The 17332-nt window shown below is 44.0% G+C and overlaps 3 protein-coding genes across 3 annotated transcripts; 1 reads left to right on the top strand and 2 right to left on the bottom strand.

Annotated features, from left to right (window-relative positions):
• The first annotated feature begins 302 nt into the window (after positions 1 to 302).
• eif3i (eukaryotic translation initiation factor 3, subunit I) lies at positions 303 to 3639 on the top strand. The gene is made up of 11 exons (XM_068575218.1): positions 303 to 430; positions 653 to 745; positions 833 to 920; positions 1116 to 1181; positions 1370 to 1519; positions 1825 to 1952; positions 2366 to 2476; positions 2602 to 2691; positions 2809 to 2882; positions 3013 to 3105; positions 3203 to 3639. The coding sequence occupies exons 1-11, from the start codon at positions 428 to 430 to the stop codon at positions 3282 to 3284; spliced, it is 978 nt and encodes a 325-aa protein (XP_068431319.1). The 5' UTR covers positions 303 to 427; the 3' UTR covers positions 3285 to 3639.
• Positions 3640 to 4597: 958 nt separating this feature from the next.
• On the bottom strand, positions 4598 to 9810 carry LOC137784497 (probable histone deacetylase 1-B). The gene is made up of 12 exons (XM_068575217.1): positions 9728 to 9810; positions 8639 to 8751; positions 8211 to 8328; positions 8040 to 8114; positions 7601 to 7739; positions 7138 to 7279; positions 6958 to 7050; positions 6764 to 6872; positions 6288 to 6668; positions 6045 to 6200; positions 5897 to 5942; positions 4598 to 5364 (listed from the first exon to the last, which is right to left on the bottom strand). The coding sequence occupies exons 1-12, from the start codon at positions 9774 to 9776 to the stop codon at positions 5337 to 5339; spliced, it is 1449 nt and encodes a 482-aa protein (XP_068431318.1). The 5' UTR covers positions 9777 to 9810; the 3' UTR covers positions 4598 to 5336.
• Positions 9811 to 13890: 4080 nt separating this feature from the next.
• Positions 13891 to 17027, bottom strand: marcksl1b (MARCKS-like 1b). The gene is made up of 2 exons (XM_068575877.1): positions 16579 to 17027; positions 13891 to 15460 (listed from the first exon to the last, which is right to left on the bottom strand). The coding sequence occupies exons 1-2, from the start codon at positions 16663 to 16665 to the stop codon at positions 14813 to 14815; spliced, it is 735 nt and encodes a 244-aa protein (XP_068431978.1). The 5' UTR covers positions 16666 to 17027; the 3' UTR covers positions 13891 to 14812.
• Positions 17028 to 17332: the final 305 nt, after the last annotated feature.

Here is a 17332-nt window from a genome sequence, read left to right as displayed (position 1 = left end):
TGACCGTGTTGTTTTACTTAGAAAGGACTTAAGATTTAGAGAGAGAGAGAGAGAGAATACGCAAATGAACTAAAAAATGAACACGTGACAATTTATTGTATTCATTATTTAAATAGATATTCATATCAGTATAACGCCGTTTTTCTAATACCACACTGTGCTTTCCCTTTAATATAATTATTTAAATCCCATGTAAACACCTTTTAAAGGGATTGGGCGTGACGTCCATGTTGCGTGCAGTACCACAGTGTCACCGCTAGAGGGCGCGCTCTCTTTATTGTTGTCATTCCGCGCCGGAAATACGTCATCTTCCTCTTCCGCCGCTGCCCCGGCGCTCTGAAACACGAGTGCAGATCATTTCTCTCTTTACTGGAGTCGCGGTTAACATACTGGACCGACTGCTTCGCAGTTATCTGGCGAAAAAAAAATGGTTGGTATATTTCTTCTTGACCGTCTGACGTCAGTGACGTCGCTCAGAATAATAACGCACAAGACTCGTGCTGGGACTGTTAGCTACGGTTTAGCCTAGCGTTATGTAGCCCGTTAGCTCAAGAATTAGCCGCCGGCTAATTTGAAGCTAACGGGCTAAACTCGTTATCTCACGTTATCGGCTCGTTTCTAAATGTACGCCGACGCGCTCTCCTCTCCACAGAAACCCATCCTGCTCCAGGGCCACGAGCGGTCCATCACGCAGATCAAGTACAACAGAGAAGGAGACCTGCTCTTCTCGGTGGCTAAAGACACGGTGAGGTCCATTAAAACGATGATCAGCCGCGATCACGTGTTTCCGCCTGCAGTTTGTTTGGTATTAACCGGTTTGTTCCATCTGCAGGTGACCAACGTGTGGTACTCAGTCAACGGAGAGAGGCTCGGCACCTACAATGGACACACAGGAGCCGTGTGGTGTGTCGACTGTGACTGTATCCTCTTTAAATAAAACGAGCAATGCACTTGTTTTGTGTGTGTGTGTGGCTGTGGTCATACCTGTATAGCTGTGGTCATACCTGTGTAACTGGGGTCATACCTGTGGGGCTGTGATCATACCTGTGTAACTGGGGTCATACCTGTGGGGCTGTGGTCATACCTGTGGGGCTCCTTAACGTGTACTCTCTCAGGGGACACCAAGAACGTACTGACGGGATCAGCAGACAACAGCTGTCGACTGTGGGACTGTCAGACTGGTATGTAGCTGCAGTCCAAAGACAAAGTGTGTGTGTTTCCCACCAGCAAAAAGTTCCTGTATGTTCAGCAAGCACTGCCCCTCCGACCGGGGGCCTCTTTGGGTGCTGAATTCATGTTTGCCCTGGTCCCTGGGGAACGTTTCCGTCGTTCCTTCATCCACTAACCCCGGTGTCTTTGTGCCACGCAGGTAAACAGCTGGCTCTGCTCGAAACCAACTCTGCCGTCAGGACGTGCGGCTTCGACTTCAGCGGCAACATCATCATGTTCTCCACAGACAAGCAGATGGGCTACCAGTGCTTCCTGAACTTCTTTGACCTGAGGGATCCACAGCAGATTGGTACGCACCACACAGTGCACACGGGGGGGTTAACGGCACACAAGAGCCGCTGGGGGTTTAGGAAACATTTAGCAGGCTGGCAACTAATTTTTTTTTTTTTAAAAAGAACGATTCAAACACTTCTGGCTCATGGTGTCGTGAGGAGTAATATCCACTTAGAGGATATATTTAACGGAGCACCTTCACACCAAACTGTTTTTTAACATTAATGAACATCAATGGTGTCGTAGAGCAGACTCATCAGCATAAACGTGGCTCCTCTCGGCGGCGTAACAAGTGAGTTTCTCCCTTTGTTGCCTCTGCAGAAGACAACCAGCCCTACCTGTCGTTACCGTGCAACGACCACAAGATAACCAGCGCCGTGTGGGGGCCGCTGGGAGAGTTCGTCATCGCTGGCCACGAGAACGGAGAGTTCAACCAGTTCAGCGCCAAGGTGGGTCCCCTAACGCGCACGGACACGCAGCTCCTGTACTTTGAGACCGAATAATTATACTTACAAGAGGGATTTGAATCAAATCCTTTGCCTTTGATTGCACCGCTAAAAAGATTTCACTGCTGCAGAGATCAGATCATATTGGTCGTTGAAATTATTTGGTACGAGCATACACACTCTTCCGTGATATTTAGTTCAATAAATATAAAAAAATGTTAATGTATTGTTGTAAACTTACAGTTTATAGATGAATTGCTATAAATAAATGCACAATACGACTGGGGATGTTATCTGAAAGAGTCAAATGTGCTGTTATTTAAGAAGATGAAGCATAAATGTGTGACTTCAGACAAACAAACGTTTGAATAAAAAAAATCCTAATCTTTAAAGTTGTTGCTGTTATTGCTCGGCAGTCTGGAGAGATCATCAAGAAGGTGAAGGAGCACACCAAGCAGATCAACGACATCCAGACGTCAGTGGATCTGACGATGTTCATCAGCGCCTCCAAGGACAACAGTGCCAAGGTACGACTCTGCTGGCGCTCTGCTGCGGACAAAACCAGAATATATAGTTTTTATTTGGTGTAAAGACTGTCTATAATCTTAACTTGCCTTTTGTTTAATGTCATACTTTGTGTGTTTCCTCTCAGCTGTTTGACTCCGCTTCTCTGGATCACATCAAGACCTTCAAGACGGAGAGACCCGTCAACTCCGCAGCCATCTCCCCCATGATGGATCACGTAAGTGCCGAGTCACTCGGTTAAAAACAACAAAACAGGAAATTCTGCGTCGCCCGTCACTGAAACTACTTTTCTCAAAACGCAACCCCAAATCCTCATCGGGTGGCTGACTTTCAGGTGGTGATGGGAGGTGGACAGGAGGCCATGGAGGTCACCACTACATCCACCAGGATCGGCAAGTTCGAGGCCAGGTGAGTTGACCGTCTGTCCCCCGGAGATTCTCGACGCGGGTCACGAAGGAGCCGCCGCTGCTAACACGTTAGCTTACCGGACCCGTTGACTTCGAGGCGCTGACGCTGCTTTTTCCTCCTCCGCCCTCAGGTTCTTCCACGCCGCCTACGAGGAGGAGTTCGGCAGAGTCAAGGGTCATTTCGGCCCCATCAACTGCGTGGCGTTCCACCCTGATGGCAAGAGGTGAGGAGGACGCCGCACCGGCCGATGTGAAGCTGCGTGGTCGAAAAGCTTTCCTGCGGCTAACGTTTCTTCTCCTTTTTGTGCGATTGTTTTGCAGCTATGCAAGTGGAGGAGAAGACGGATACACGAGGATTCATCACTTTGACCCACAGTACTTTGACTTTGAGCTGGAGGCGTAACGACCACACGGACACAGAACCCGCAGTCTACTAACCGCCTCTCGCCTCATTCCCTTCATCTAAACCCCCCGACTTGTCACCACTGTACTTTTCACCAACTGCTTTAAATAAAGGTAACGCGGTCAGAGGAGTGGACGGCATCTCGGAGACTGGAAAGGTTTCTGGTGGGTTTTTTAAAGTCTTTTTTTTTCCCTCTTGGTGGGATAAGAAGCGATTTTTGTACCCTGGATCGGCAGCGCGATCGTGACCGGACTTCAAAACTCCCAAGTGTATTTAATCTGCTTCTGCAAATGAGTAGACTTCGATTTGAGATATTTTCTGTTCTGCCATTCCACCATAAAATTACTGAATTCAAGTCGTGACCGTGTGATCTATGCAATTTATAATATGATGCAACGTGAAATTGAAGCATCCTAAAAATGACCTGGGACAACGAATTGCATTGTTCCAGATGCATCGCGTTTATATTCTGCACAGAAGCATTAAATATCTTGGTATATTTATTTTAAAAAGTCAACATTTAGTTGCAATAGTATAGCATGTCTTGAAAGTCAGTGTAGTTAATAACAAGGTCACAGGACAAATTTGTAATTGTCAGAAAATTATACTTAAAGAGTAAAAGCAGTAGTGGAACTCGTGGTATTAGAAAAATAATTACGACTAACTGCAGCAGGAGATTTCTTAAATGCTAATGAATGCAGTAAAAGTTATAGAAATGTGACTAGTAATACACGATACCGGTGTAACCTGCGAGAGCTGAGACTGAGGAAGATGCTGAGTTAGTAACATGATACAGTGTCAAAAAGAAAAATAAAATGTTAGTCCTAATATAGCTTAGAAATCCATAAAAATATTGTATGTTAAGTCACAGTATATTGTGATGAAATCATTGTATAGATTATAAAAATCGATTTAAAGTAATTTAAGTCATAGATATGACACGAATCTTAAGGCGGTATGTCACATCAGCCACCATATGGTTATAAAAGATCAAGGACACAGTATAGTGAACCATAAAAGGGTCAAATGTTACAGTTAAGGCTTCATGACCACTTAGTCCAACCACCTTCAACTGATCTGAAATCAGTGTATTAAACACAGATTACCTAAACGGCGGTCAGAAGAGGTGATAACCCAGACTACCGAATGCTTAAATCAATCCAATTCAACAAAGTGGCATTTTACTTTATTTCTTTTCTGCTACAAGTCACCATAAAATGACTGAATTAAAGTGGTCTGTGATAAGTTACCAGAAATAAACAAAAAACTAACTTAGATTTATTTGTTTGAGGGTGAAAAAAAAAAGGACGAGGTTCATTTCTTTAGATTTATTTAAAAAGTTCTGTTAATGCACATTCACAAGGATGAAACCATTGAACCAGCTCACTCCACCTTCATGTGTAACGGTACAAAATATTCAAAACAAGTCAGTCGCTTCCAGACGTCTCCAAACCTCAAACAACCACTCGTACAAACACTTCTAGGAGAAAAACTAAAACACTGACGTATTCACAGGAGACGGGCTAAAGGGTCCATGAGTTTAAATAAGTTAGGGAGCGATATGTACAGGCGGAGGGAGATTATTCTAAACATGCATTTCACTGAGAAAACAACAACCCAAATGTTTGTTGTTCTCCAGTATCATAAATAGATGTTTAACAATCCTTTTTTTTTGCACGCAAGCTCTATACTTATAAATCACCTTCATCTCGGCAGGTGTTTACATCTGTAACGCCATGATAGGAACAGTAAACCTTTTCTTTAAATATTTACTTGCTTTACGTGATTTGTGTGTCGTTTGTTTTATACCACTGGGCGCTCCAGCTGGGTGGGGTTTTCGCTGGAGGACCAGAGAAGCAAAACTGATGATCAGATAAGCAGCTGGATGTGCCACGCCCACTCCACTGAGGTGGTGACAAATGTCCAGAATACAGTGTAAACCAGGCTCGCCCGATACAACACAGAATAAAACGGATACAAAAAGGCTCGTATTGTCACAGCAGGAGAGCGAGGGAATCGAGGACCACGATCCTTCCCTCCTCGTATCGCACTTCAAGTCGTCTTCACCTCTTCTTTTGGTCTGTGAGAAACAATTCAGGAGTTTAGACAACATAGTTGTGTGAAGGAGATGTTTTCACAGTAATATTTGGAATTATGACTCCTTTTACTTTCCAACACTGGCTCTAAGCAGCTTATAATATCACGATTAAGCCCGGCAAAAAGCAAATACTTATTCATTTCCTAATCATTTTAAGTGTGTGTGTTTGCAAACACCCGCTATACATGACAATAAAGTAAAAGGATGACATTTCCATTTCAGACAAGTAGAGAAACCTTAACGTTAAGTATCCACACAGAGAAAAAGGAGCTTTTCTATTAATGGCACTCGATTCCTCACTGCATACAGAATGTGTGTTAAGGCAGCCAGGAACCGGCTCCTTCACGTCAGTTCTTGTTGTGAATCTAAAATGACTGCAGTCTGGTGTAAATAAACACCCTGCATGAGTTTAAAGGGTTCATCTTCATTGCACTACAGGGCGAATACACCGGGTTGGAAACCTTTCTATAATCTTAGAATAGTCAACTAATCAGTTTACGTGCTTCTCTCTTACCCTGATGTGTCCATCTTCTCTTCCTCTTTCTCCTCCTCTTTCACTTCTAAGAAAGCAGAAAAACAAACGATCAGCACAAAGTTATCACACAATAAATCATCCCACGTTCGTTAATAAATACCCAATAGGGCTGGTGGAGAAGTCGTACCTTTCTTTTCCTCGCCTTCCTTCTCTTCCTCCTTCTTCACTCGTTTCGCCTTCTTGTGGTTGAGAGCGTTCCTGCGTCCTCCTCCCTGTCCCTCCGCCTCGTCCTCGGAGTCGGAAAACTCTTCCTCGCAGGCGATCCTCTTGTCGTGGGCCCGGACTGAAACACAGGGGGGAAAAACTCACACACACGGACTACATCGTGACGACGGCGTTGAGGGCCCGCCCGACCGCAGAAGTCGCTTACTGGAGACGCGTTTGTCGCCGTCCTCCTCTTCCTCGTCTCCGCTGTCCGGGTGGGGCGCGTCCTCGGGGATGGCCTGCATCTGGACCCCGGGGGCGTGGGGCAGCATGCGCAGGTTCTCGAACAGGCGCTGCTTGATCTTCTCCAGGTATTCGTTGGTGTTCTGGTTGGTCATGTTGGACGGGCTGATGTGCAGCTTGAAGTCGGGCCCGAAGTACTCAAAGTAGTCGTTGTAGGGCAGCTCGTTGGGGATGGAGCAGTCCAAGGCCACGGCCGTCTCGTACGTCCAGCAGCGGGCCACGTTGCGGATGGTGTAGCCGCCGCCGCCCAGCATCAACAGGGGCAAGTTGAAGCTTTTGATGTACTCCACACATTTGGCATGGCCTGGAGGAACACACACACACACACTTAGATATTTAATATTCCAGCGCAAAGGGCAGTTTGACGGGTTGTTTTGGGTGAGCGAATTGTGCTCATACCTTTAATGGTGAGGTTGAAGCAGCCCAGTCTGTCTCCAGAAAGAGAATCCGCTCCACACTGGAGCACAACAGCGCTTGGCTGGTACATCTCCATGACTTTAGCCATGATCTAACACACAAATGTACTTATTAACCGCCTCGTCAAAAAGAAGAGTGATTGTGACCACATAGTACCGAAATAAAAGCCCACTTACAGGTTTGAAGATGGCTTCATAGGACTCGTCATCAATACCATCTCGAAGCGGGTAGTTCACTGCGTAGTACTTGCCCTTTCCAGCTCCGATGTCCTGCGCACAGAGGGGACAATTTAATTATAGCCCACATATGCTTTGCACAGATGATCTTAGAAGGACAACAAGAACCAACAAACATACCCTCAGGTCTCCGGTGCCCGGGAAGTACTCCCCATACTTGTGGAACGAGACAGTCATGACCCGGTCTGTCGTGTAGAAGGCCTCCTCCACTCCGTCACCGTGATGGATGTCGATGTCGATGTATAACACCCTCTGGTGGTACCTAGAGAGGAGAGAGCATCCGGTTACCAAACATCCTTCTTTTAAAGCCCTTACTGCTAAATGTTTTATTCAACATCAGTACAGATCCCCAACCCAGCTACGTCCCCATCGGTCTTGCTTTAAAGAGATGTCTCCATTTTATATTTGAATACGGTTATGAAGTGACCTTCAAAATGATTCATGAATATTATCCTGCCAATCATCATGTGCAAAAATTTGGAAAAAGACAAAACACATATATGTGAAATCACCTTCTAATTCAGTTCGGTGTATTGCTCTAAAGCGAGATTTTTTTTTTTTTAAAAGGAAGACGGCAGCGTACTTAAGCAGCTCGAGGATGGCCAGGACGATGTCGTTGACGTAGCAGAAACCAGAGGCCTCAGACTTCTTCGCGTGGTGGAGTCCACCGGCCCAGTTGATTGCGATATCGGTCTGCTGCTTGTTTAACTTCAATGCCCCAGCTGGAGAAAGAAATTAACAGAGTAAAGCTACAATATAGGCTAACTGGACTTTGGTGTATTAATCAAAATGTCCCATACTGTCTTCACATTTAAAAATGTGCATTATGAGCTGGCAGCACTGTCCAGGTGTGCTCAGGAAAATCTGTATTCTCCCCGGTTCAACCAGAAATAGGACAGGATTAGCTAGTTTAAATTAAGGCCTTTACTTATGATTTATTCCATGCACATGTCATAAATGTCCCACTTGTTGGAGGCCGCTGCAGCAGGGTCCTTATGGGATAGGCGACAGGTATAACTCACCAACAGATCCACCTGTCGAGAGCTGGCAAAACTCAAACAGACCATCGAACACTGGACAGTCTTCTCCCACGTTGACTGTAAGAAAAAGAACAAAACAAAAACCATCAATTAAATTCAACACTTGTTAACAGTAATACTTTGTCATCCATTGTAGTAAAAGCAGGCACTCACACCGCTGCATCTGTTTGCTGTACTCAGACATGTTGTCGGGTCGGATAGACCTCAGGAACTTAATGTAGTCGTCGCTGTGGTATTTTGTCATCTCCTCACCGCTGGCTTTGTGTGGTCTCTGGAAGCAGAAAGAAAGAATGAGACGGAAAGGGACCGCTAACGCTTCATCATTCCACAGTCGTCATTGGGTTTGTTGGAATTCTCCATGTTTCATGTGCACCGACTTTTTTAGCAGCTAGTCTCTTATTCACTTACACGTGTACACGGTCATCTAAATATTAAAACATACTAATGGATTAAATGAAAAATACCTGCATCACAGTAACTAACAAAACTCATATTCTCAGTCAACAACCTAATATTAATTTATAATATTCCCTCACGACACAGGGTGTTGGAGGAGGCCTGTGTGGCGCGCTATAACTCACGTAAATCTCCATTTTCCTGTAGAGTCCGTAGTTGAGAAGAAGGTTGTGCGTCATACGAATCCTGTGGGGTTTCATGGGATGGCCCTGGCCATAGTAGTAGTTGCCCACATCCCCTTGAAAACAGAAAAGAATCATCCGGATAAGTTTACATTACAGAAGCTGCTCGCTACCATGCATTTTGGCTCCCCCGTGTGAAGACAACTTGGTGCCAAACTCCACTCAAAACGGGCCTAGTTTATCTACGTTGTAAGTACATACAGCTTGACACTCAAACATTACATAAAATGAACTTCAATCTAATCCATCATGGAGTTTTGGCTACTGTTTGGACGATCTTACACTATGGACACATGACCTGATATTAAAATATGAGATATGTAAATTGGACATTTGCTGAACGGTAGCTTGAATTGGTCCTATCATATGCTAATTGGACTCGTTAGCCAGCTTAGAAGAAAGAAGACGATAATCATAAGTGTCAGTAACTTTAGGAGTTATGATATATTTTTACATACAATAAATGAACACAAATTACATTTTAAAGGCCCAGAATGAGCACATTTAATACAAACGTCTGAGCAGCATAACCATCATCCTGTGAGGTACTTTTTTCACTTCACACGTGGAAGAAAAAGCCAAATGGAAATGCATCACAACGTAACGTTTCCCTCAATAATAAAACTATTAACAGTTGACAACAAACCCACACAATGAAAGTCACCAGTTAACTCAGTCGCCCGTTAAACCGTAACACCGGTCAGATGAGCGCCGGTGTTAACGACAACCTAGATGTGAGGCTTCATCTGTTCACATAACTAACAAATTACAGCACAACACAATCCAATAAAGACGTTTCTTTAAATATGATTAAATAAATAATTCCGGTAATTCTAACTTAAAACCGAGATTAACACCGGACGCTACCCGGGTAGTTAGCTAGCGAGCTAACGTTAGCTAGCTACGCCGGCTAGCTTACATGCTCACTATTACAATTAAAATAACTTCAATTAAAAAAACACGTAGAATATCCTTAACATCTTCGCGCACTCGAGGCCGCTTCACCAGGAAAGAAATACGTTGGATATTTACCGTCGTAGTAATAGCAAACTTTCTTCTTTGTTCCTTGAACGAGCGCCATTTTACTCGACTGTTCAGTGACCAACACGGCTCCGTCTCGTGCACCACGGAAGTGTGAGCCCCCGCGTCAACCAATCACAGACGCTCACCCGCCCGGCTGGGAGGCGCCGGTGATACAAACCGAGGACCGCCGAGGCTGCAGCTACAAACCAGACAGAGTGTCTAGACGAGAAGCTGACACAGAAGTAGGAGCTATTCATTTAATGTATTGATGTATTTTATTCACAAGTAGTATTGTTTATACATTTTAGATGTTTGCATATGTCAATTTTCTCACTGCGGGACTAATTAAGGATTATCTTGTCTTATTTAGATTCGATTTTCTTTGATGTATTAGGATCGCTTTTTTCTTTTGATAGTTTTTTGTTTAATTATTATGGTTGTTGTTCAAGTATACTTAGTTTTTTGGTTTGTTCATTTGTTTATGAATTGAGTTACACTGTGGGAGGTTATATTACATAGGAGTAGGCAGGTACATGACCAGCATGCATCTGGGTAGGCCTAAAGTTTTTTTTTTCCTCCCCAGAGCAGGAGAGGCAGCATTGGGAGTTAATTTGTTCCTTTGTTTGTTTGCTTGCTGTGTTTCATGAAATAAAGTATGAGAAAAGCGTAATCCTCTATGTATAATGTATTCTTTCGCCTGAATAAAGCACAAACCCACGATGCGTCGGTGGCCTTTTAATATTGGTCCGAGCGACTGACGCAGTCAGTCCGAGAAACCGTGTTAATCTTTTATGTTTGTTTTTTTGCCAGTAAACTGGACTATCAGCCATCACATACTCTGAGCAAGTCCTTCAGTTGCCCCCCTATTTCTCTCTCTGCAGGGAAGTCATACGTCTCTAGGGTTCAGTTGTAGGCCCATTTGATTGTGCTCAAGGACAGGGGCGAATGGGACTCAGTGTTTAGCATTCCAGTCTTTCAATCAGAGGGTTGGTGGTTTGAAACTCGTCTCTGCTAATCCATGTTGATGTGTCCTTGACCAACACACTTAACCCCGGATTGCTCCCCGTTGTTGTTTTGGCGGTGTATAGAGTAAAAATGTAAGTTGCTTTGGATAAAAGTGTGAGCTAAATGTAATGTAAGGACAGTATGTCCAAATAAACCTCACTTCTACTTGCTGTGGAACTTGCACCCTGCAACCACGTCGCATCAGCAGCACTATTTATTTATTTGTTTGCCATTTTGCAGTAATTTCATTATTGAAATCAGTTTAACGTTGCTCGCCCTGTCTGCATATATCTCGTAACCTTTAATGTGAGCTTTAATAGGTTAATATTATCTTAACTATACACTTATAGATTGGTGTCTGCTCCATTTAGTGATGGTTTAGTTATTTCGCCTTAATTAAGTATTTATAAATTGCCTTTATTGTTTCATTTAAACTTAGAAAAAACAAAACAAGATGCCTGTAAAAACTGAAAAAATCAGATTTCTTTTCACATGTTTTCTAGACAACATATTTCCATTTGTATTGAATTGGATCAAGAAAGAAAAAAGACGTTCATTGGGTTCATTTTCATCATCTGTCCCTGGACAAGAGTTAGGAAGAAACCCGCAAGTAGAATAACATGACATTTGCAAGCAAATGTATCTCATGTAGGTCATGGGATTTGAACCAATGCAACATCTCTACATCTTGAAACACAGATAAAATACATAATTTGAAGAATCTGTGAAAAGCATGTTTTTCCAAAAGCACTTACTGCTTCTTACTTCTTCTTCTTCTTCTTTTTACAATGCAGTGCAGGTGCAAGGAGACTGAATATGCACATAATGATGCAGGCTAAAACCTGGAACAGACTGGGGAAAGCAGACAGTAACGTGATCGGCTTCGTGGCGTTGCACTGAATGGCCAGCAGGTGGCGATGGAGGCTCGCGTGTGTTTTGACAAGTCTCTCCCCAAAATCTCTGCAGACTCCATCATTGTTGAACAAGAATTGCAGCATCCCCGATCAGCCACAGAATATCATGTATGGCATGCCGTGCACACAAAACAACGATATAGAGGATCAAAATTAATCCAGGAGTAAATTCCAGCTCCCTGCACCTGCAGCCAGGGGATTTAAGATAGCAGTTTTGGTGATTTGGGTGATTTTTCTTGGTCTTTTGAAGATACTTATTACATAATGAATCTAATAAGAAATCAGGCAGCAGGCTGTATCCATGTGGAGGCCACAGCTTTTGTCTCAATAATTCATAATGGTTTGAAGGCCGGGTCCAAATGTAGCTCGGATCTCAACCCATCATGTCACCATGTGAACTAGGTCAGACCATCCAGAGCGGCCGGGTGCAGTTAGCCGGCGTTCAGGAGGCCGGTCGCCTGCTGCTTCAAACGGAGGGAATGTTGCAGATGTGTGTGTGTGTGTGTGTGTGTGTGTGAGAAAGAGGTAGGAGGGGGGGCTGATCTCAAAGCCACGCGGCTAATAGAGGGCCAGGGGGGTCATTGGAGCGAACATGGTCGTGATGGTGTGTTCAATTATCTTCCAACCGACGACCGACAAACATGTGTGTGTGTGTGTATGTGTGTGTGTGTGTGTTTCTTGTTTTATAGCAAAACCACAAATTGAAATTGACTCAAGTGCAGCGGGGAACAATTTGACGCCTAATCCCACATCGGTTACGACGCTTTTATTTTCAGTAGGAGGGTTGTTGGTGTCTTTGTTTGGATGATTTATGGTTCTTTATGCTCAAGGAGGGAGGAGGGATGGGCGGTGGAGGTGGGGGGGTCTGCATGGAGAAGCCCCTCCAGGTGATTTGTGATATTGGGCCTCGTGAATAGAATTGACTCGACTTGATGCGTTTGTCTTTTTTAAATCCGGGTCCAGAGTGAGTGACGCTGCTGTGGCGGCTCATACTCACATGAGGGAGCAACATAAATGATGTCAAAGTCGGGTCCGATCAGATTTATAGCACTAATAAACCGTTTTACAGTAATGTGCCGGGGGTTGCTTATGCTGTCACCACCTGGGGTTCAATTATTTGCCAGCGTTATGTCACATCGAGCAGGAAGTGACGGTTCCTCGTAAAAAATGACGTATTATCCCACAGGTGACGCTAATACAAGTGGTGTAAAAGCACCACAAGTAGAAGACTGACCTCAAGATATAGCTAATCCTGCATGAGCTTTGGTGGAAATAAACCTCTCAGAATGAGAAATTATTTAAAACACCCGGCAGAATGAGCGACTGTTGTATAAAACTGTAAATCATAGCTTGTTTTATGAAGAAAAAAAGCCCCAAACTGCTGTTTTAGGTTGTATTCAACACCATAAGTAACATACAAGTGAAATATATGGTTTGGTACATGAGAAAATTAAAACGTCACAAACCTCGCCTGAATGTTCTCTGTACTAAACCCTTTGTAACTTTGTTCTGCTTCACTTTATCAACGTCAACCTTTACAGAGAAAATGTTGAATGTTCACATGTTACATGTTCACATGTTGTGTTATGGTTTGTTAGAGTTGGACTTTACAGCTGCATCATTTCCAACTAATAATCATCCTGAAAGTCATTTTTTATATTTGGACCTGAAACCTTTTCATTTCTTTCTGTGTGTCATCTTCATTTCCTCTTAACCAGTAACATGTAGACTGATATTTACACACCTGATCTAAACCTCACATGTGTACCTTTTATTACAACACCTGAGTTCTTCAAACAGCCCTCGTGGTTGCAGAGACACACCTTTTTACTTTGGGTATGACATTTACGAGCAGAGGCCTAAAAATAGATGGGTTTTCTATCGGTTAAATTATTAACCTGTAAAAGGGAAAATATGTTGTTTCGTCTTTCAAAAGTTGCTTTAAATTGTGTTTTCAGAGTCAAATATGGAAGGAGTTTGTTCTTTATTGTTTTATTTGTTTTATATGCAGACACTAAAGCGATGTAAAATGTCGGTTACTGTCTCTACACATGCAAATTGTTCAATAAGTGGATGACTTATCTTATTTTCCTAATTCCTGCCAGCGGGTGTTTGTTGAGAGTCCAGCTCCATAACAAAAAGTTGAATATGCGTATAGACAGGCTCCAGATCCCCTCATATAAAGTGATATACTACTTCATAAACACATGTAATGCATGATGTAAATAACCGTGAACACACACACACAACAGGTCGGTAACCAACATTTATTTACCATTATCAACTTTACAATAAAACCAGAAACATCTGTCAACATTAGCAAAATAAAGAACAGAAATCAATCCAATGTATTTACAGAGACAAAGCAGATTCAGGCTCACATACGACAGATAAACAACTCTGCTTCATATCAAACCGCGACAGTGAACATAGCAAGCTTAAGTGTTCTTTTTTTTCCATAGTAAGGTAAAAATCAAAGTTGTCTATTCTTTTTTTTCTCTTTTCTTTTTTTTTGTAATTCTTTAAACAAACAAGTAATAGCGTCTCTGAATCTTTAAGATGCTTCTCTATAATACACCACAAAATACTTCAAATTTGGGTTAAAATATAGGAATGTAAAAAGTTGGCGAGTCTCTTAATTTTCAGATTTCATTTTTTCTTTTCTTTTTTTTTGTTTTGTTGCTCTATTCAAACAGTCATTTCAAGTGGTGGTGGTGTCCTAGTATCTAGCTTCATGCCCTCAGCAAGGAGGCATCTTGATTTGCAGATTTTTTTTTTTAGGGGAAAAGATGCTTTGACTCCATCCTCCTCCTCCATCCTTCATCCATCTACACTTCGCGGTGTCATTAGCTCGCGCTCTAGCCATTTAAAATCCAATTTCCACACAGCGACCAGCCCACAGCCTAAAAACTCAGTCCGGGTCCAGATGTCGAGCAGTAACCAGGGGAAGTGATCTAGTGAATCTAGTCTGTCGTCTTGTTATCACGACGAAAAAAGTGGCACGTCGAAGGAGTCTCTCACATACATGTGTATATATTTACATATACATATATCCACATACATATGTATACATATACACACATATATATAAATATATATATATATATACTCTTAAATTCTCTCTTTCTCTCTTGAAAAACAGTTCAACCCAGTTCATTGTGAGCTCCAGGTACAATCACTCCTTCTTTTCAGAGGGAGTCGTGGTCGAGCTGCTCTCCTCTGTCGGTTTCGTGGCCTCGGGGGCCGGGGTGGCGGCCTCCTTGGTCTCCTCCTTTGGGGCCTCCTCTTTAGCCGGCCCCTCCTCCGCCTTCGGGGCCTCGGCCACGGCGGCGGCGGCGGCGGCCTCCTCCTTCGCCTCCTCTTTCTTCTCCTCTTTCTTCTCCTCCTTCTTCTCCTCCTTCTTCTCCTCCTTCTTCTCCTCCGCCGGAGCAGCGGCTCCGTTCTCGGCGGGTTTCTCCTCGGTGGGGGAGGCGGCGGCGGAGGCTGAGGCCGTGGCGGTGGCGGTGGCGGCGGCGTCAGCGGGAGCCGCCTCCTCCTCCTTGACCGCCTCGCTCTTCTTGCTCTTCTTCAGGTTCAGCTTGAAGTTGAAGGACTTCTTCAGGGAGAACTTCTTCTTCTTCTTCTTGGGGGTCTCCTTGGCCCCCGCCTCGCCCTCGGGTTTAGCCGCCTCGCCGTCCGCGGCCGGCGCTGGCTCGATGGCGTCTCCCCCGGCGGCGGCTTCGGGCTCCTTGGCCGCGTCAGCCGAGCCGTTGGTGGCAGCGGCGGCGGCATCTCCATCGGTCTTTGTGGAGACGTCTCCGTTGGATTTCACATGCCCATTCTCCTGGAGGGAAGAAAAAGATGGACCGAATAAATCATCTGTTTCTAAAGCTCAGGCAGAAAATCATATTTAGAAATCCATACATATATATATATATATATATATATATATATATATATATATATATATATATATATATACACACACACACAGACATACATACATATATATAGATATAAAAATATTAGAAAACCTCTCTGCTCATGCATGAAAAACCAAAGGAAGCTATTTTTCAGGCGCGTTTTTCGTGTATTCTCAGAGCAGCGTCGTGCTCATCAATTAACCACCGTGTCGCGGGCTCAGAGGCGACGCCTTGCAGTACCAGAGCCCGGCGATAGGCGGCGGTAGCGCCTCGCAGACCGGCGAGCACCAGACAGACGGCTCAACAAAAGACAAGACCGGAGAGCTCAATGAGTGAAAAAAACACTCATATCCAAAAATAATCTTTTAAATTTTTTTTTAATGTACCCTAAATAATCAGTCTGGAATAAACACTGCTCCATCGATACAGTTATTCATAAAGTAGAACAATAAAGTAGAAGTAATGTGTAATATTCACTCATAGTGATGGTGGTCTAATGTATAACATGTATGACAGAATAAAAACCGACATTGACATTAACCGGGTTACACATTTTGGAAATCGTTGCCCAGACGACGGCCAGGCTCGTGTTTGAAACAGGGAGGAGTGCTCGTGCCTATATACGTGCGCGCGCGCTGCACACCCCCATCCCCCTTTAAAGCCGTGGCGCTACACGCGCGTTGTGCGTTTTTTGGGGGGTTCGAGCTCAGTCACACGCAACATAAGCCCTCACCGTGCTTCATCTCGAGCGGCCAGCCGAGACAAATAAGCAGAGTTGTAGTTTTTTTAATTTTTTTTTCGGTGCGCTCGAGAACACCACCACCACCAAAAAAAGAGAAGAAAAAAAGCCCCACCTGGCTTTGCCCCTCCTCCCTCCCCCTCCAAATGTCCTCACATTCAGTTTTGATCGATTCAGCGTCGACTAAATGTATTAAACTCACGTTTTTCGTGTGATAATATCAAAGTTGCACCAATGCGTGTTCATTCCCATTGATAAAAAAAGAGACGAAAGAGCGCATGAGGCTCGTGCGTAATTTACCTGTCCGTTGGTTTTGACAGCTGCAGCATCGGCGACGGCGGCGTTCGCCTCCGTGGCCACATCTCCCTTGGATGCCTGGGATCCCATTGTCTTCGGTAGAGTTTGCGTGTGCGCGCGTGTGTGTATGTGTGTGTGTGTTTGTGTTTGTGTGTGTGTGTGCGCGCGTGTGCGTGTTGTTGGTCTTCCAAAAGCAAATTAAAAAAGAAAAACTTCAACAACACAAAAAAAGCAGAAGAGTGTTTTTTTTTTTTTAAAGTTAATCCAAAAACCCAAGTTACGTATCCAGCGGTGAAGCGATGAAAAGTGTCGGGTTGTTTTTGTTTTTTTCGTTCTGTTTGGTTATTATTTATTTTTTTCTTTTCTTCAATCGGCAGGTACTTCCTCTCGGTTGCTCCTGTGGTCAGACTTGTCACCCCGGTAGAGAGAGACCCTCTAAACTCAACACTGGTTGAACGCAAAGCTTCAGACGTACAGCAGGTTCGAGGCGCCGCCTGTGGGCGGGACCTGCTGAGGTCCGGACCAATCAGCGCGCAGTCTGAGGAGCGAGTCTCGTCGGCTCTGGCCAATCAAGCCTCCGCTCCTCTAATTGTCCCCGCCCCTCATGAGGACCCCCAGCGATGAAATCAATTTAGCTCAGCTCAAATTCAGAGTTTTATTAGCTTGAAAGTGCAAACAAAAATAACACTTAATAGTTTTCGAATCTTTTTTCAGTGTGCCTGTTTCAACATGTGCTCATTTATTCATTTGTTCATGG

Source organism: Clinocottus analis, unplaced genomic scaffold, assembly GCF_023055335.1.
Source record: "Clinocottus analis isolate CAN_PGR_092001 unplaced genomic scaffold, fCliAna1.0.p SCAF_14, whole genome shotgun sequence".
In the NCBI taxonomy this organism is placed as follows: Eukaryota; Metazoa; Chordata; class Actinopteri; order Perciformes; family Cottidae; genus Clinocottus; species Clinocottus analis.
The sequence above is the reverse complement of the archived record's forward strand: the minus strand, read 5'-3'. Positions and strand labels throughout refer to the sequence as shown.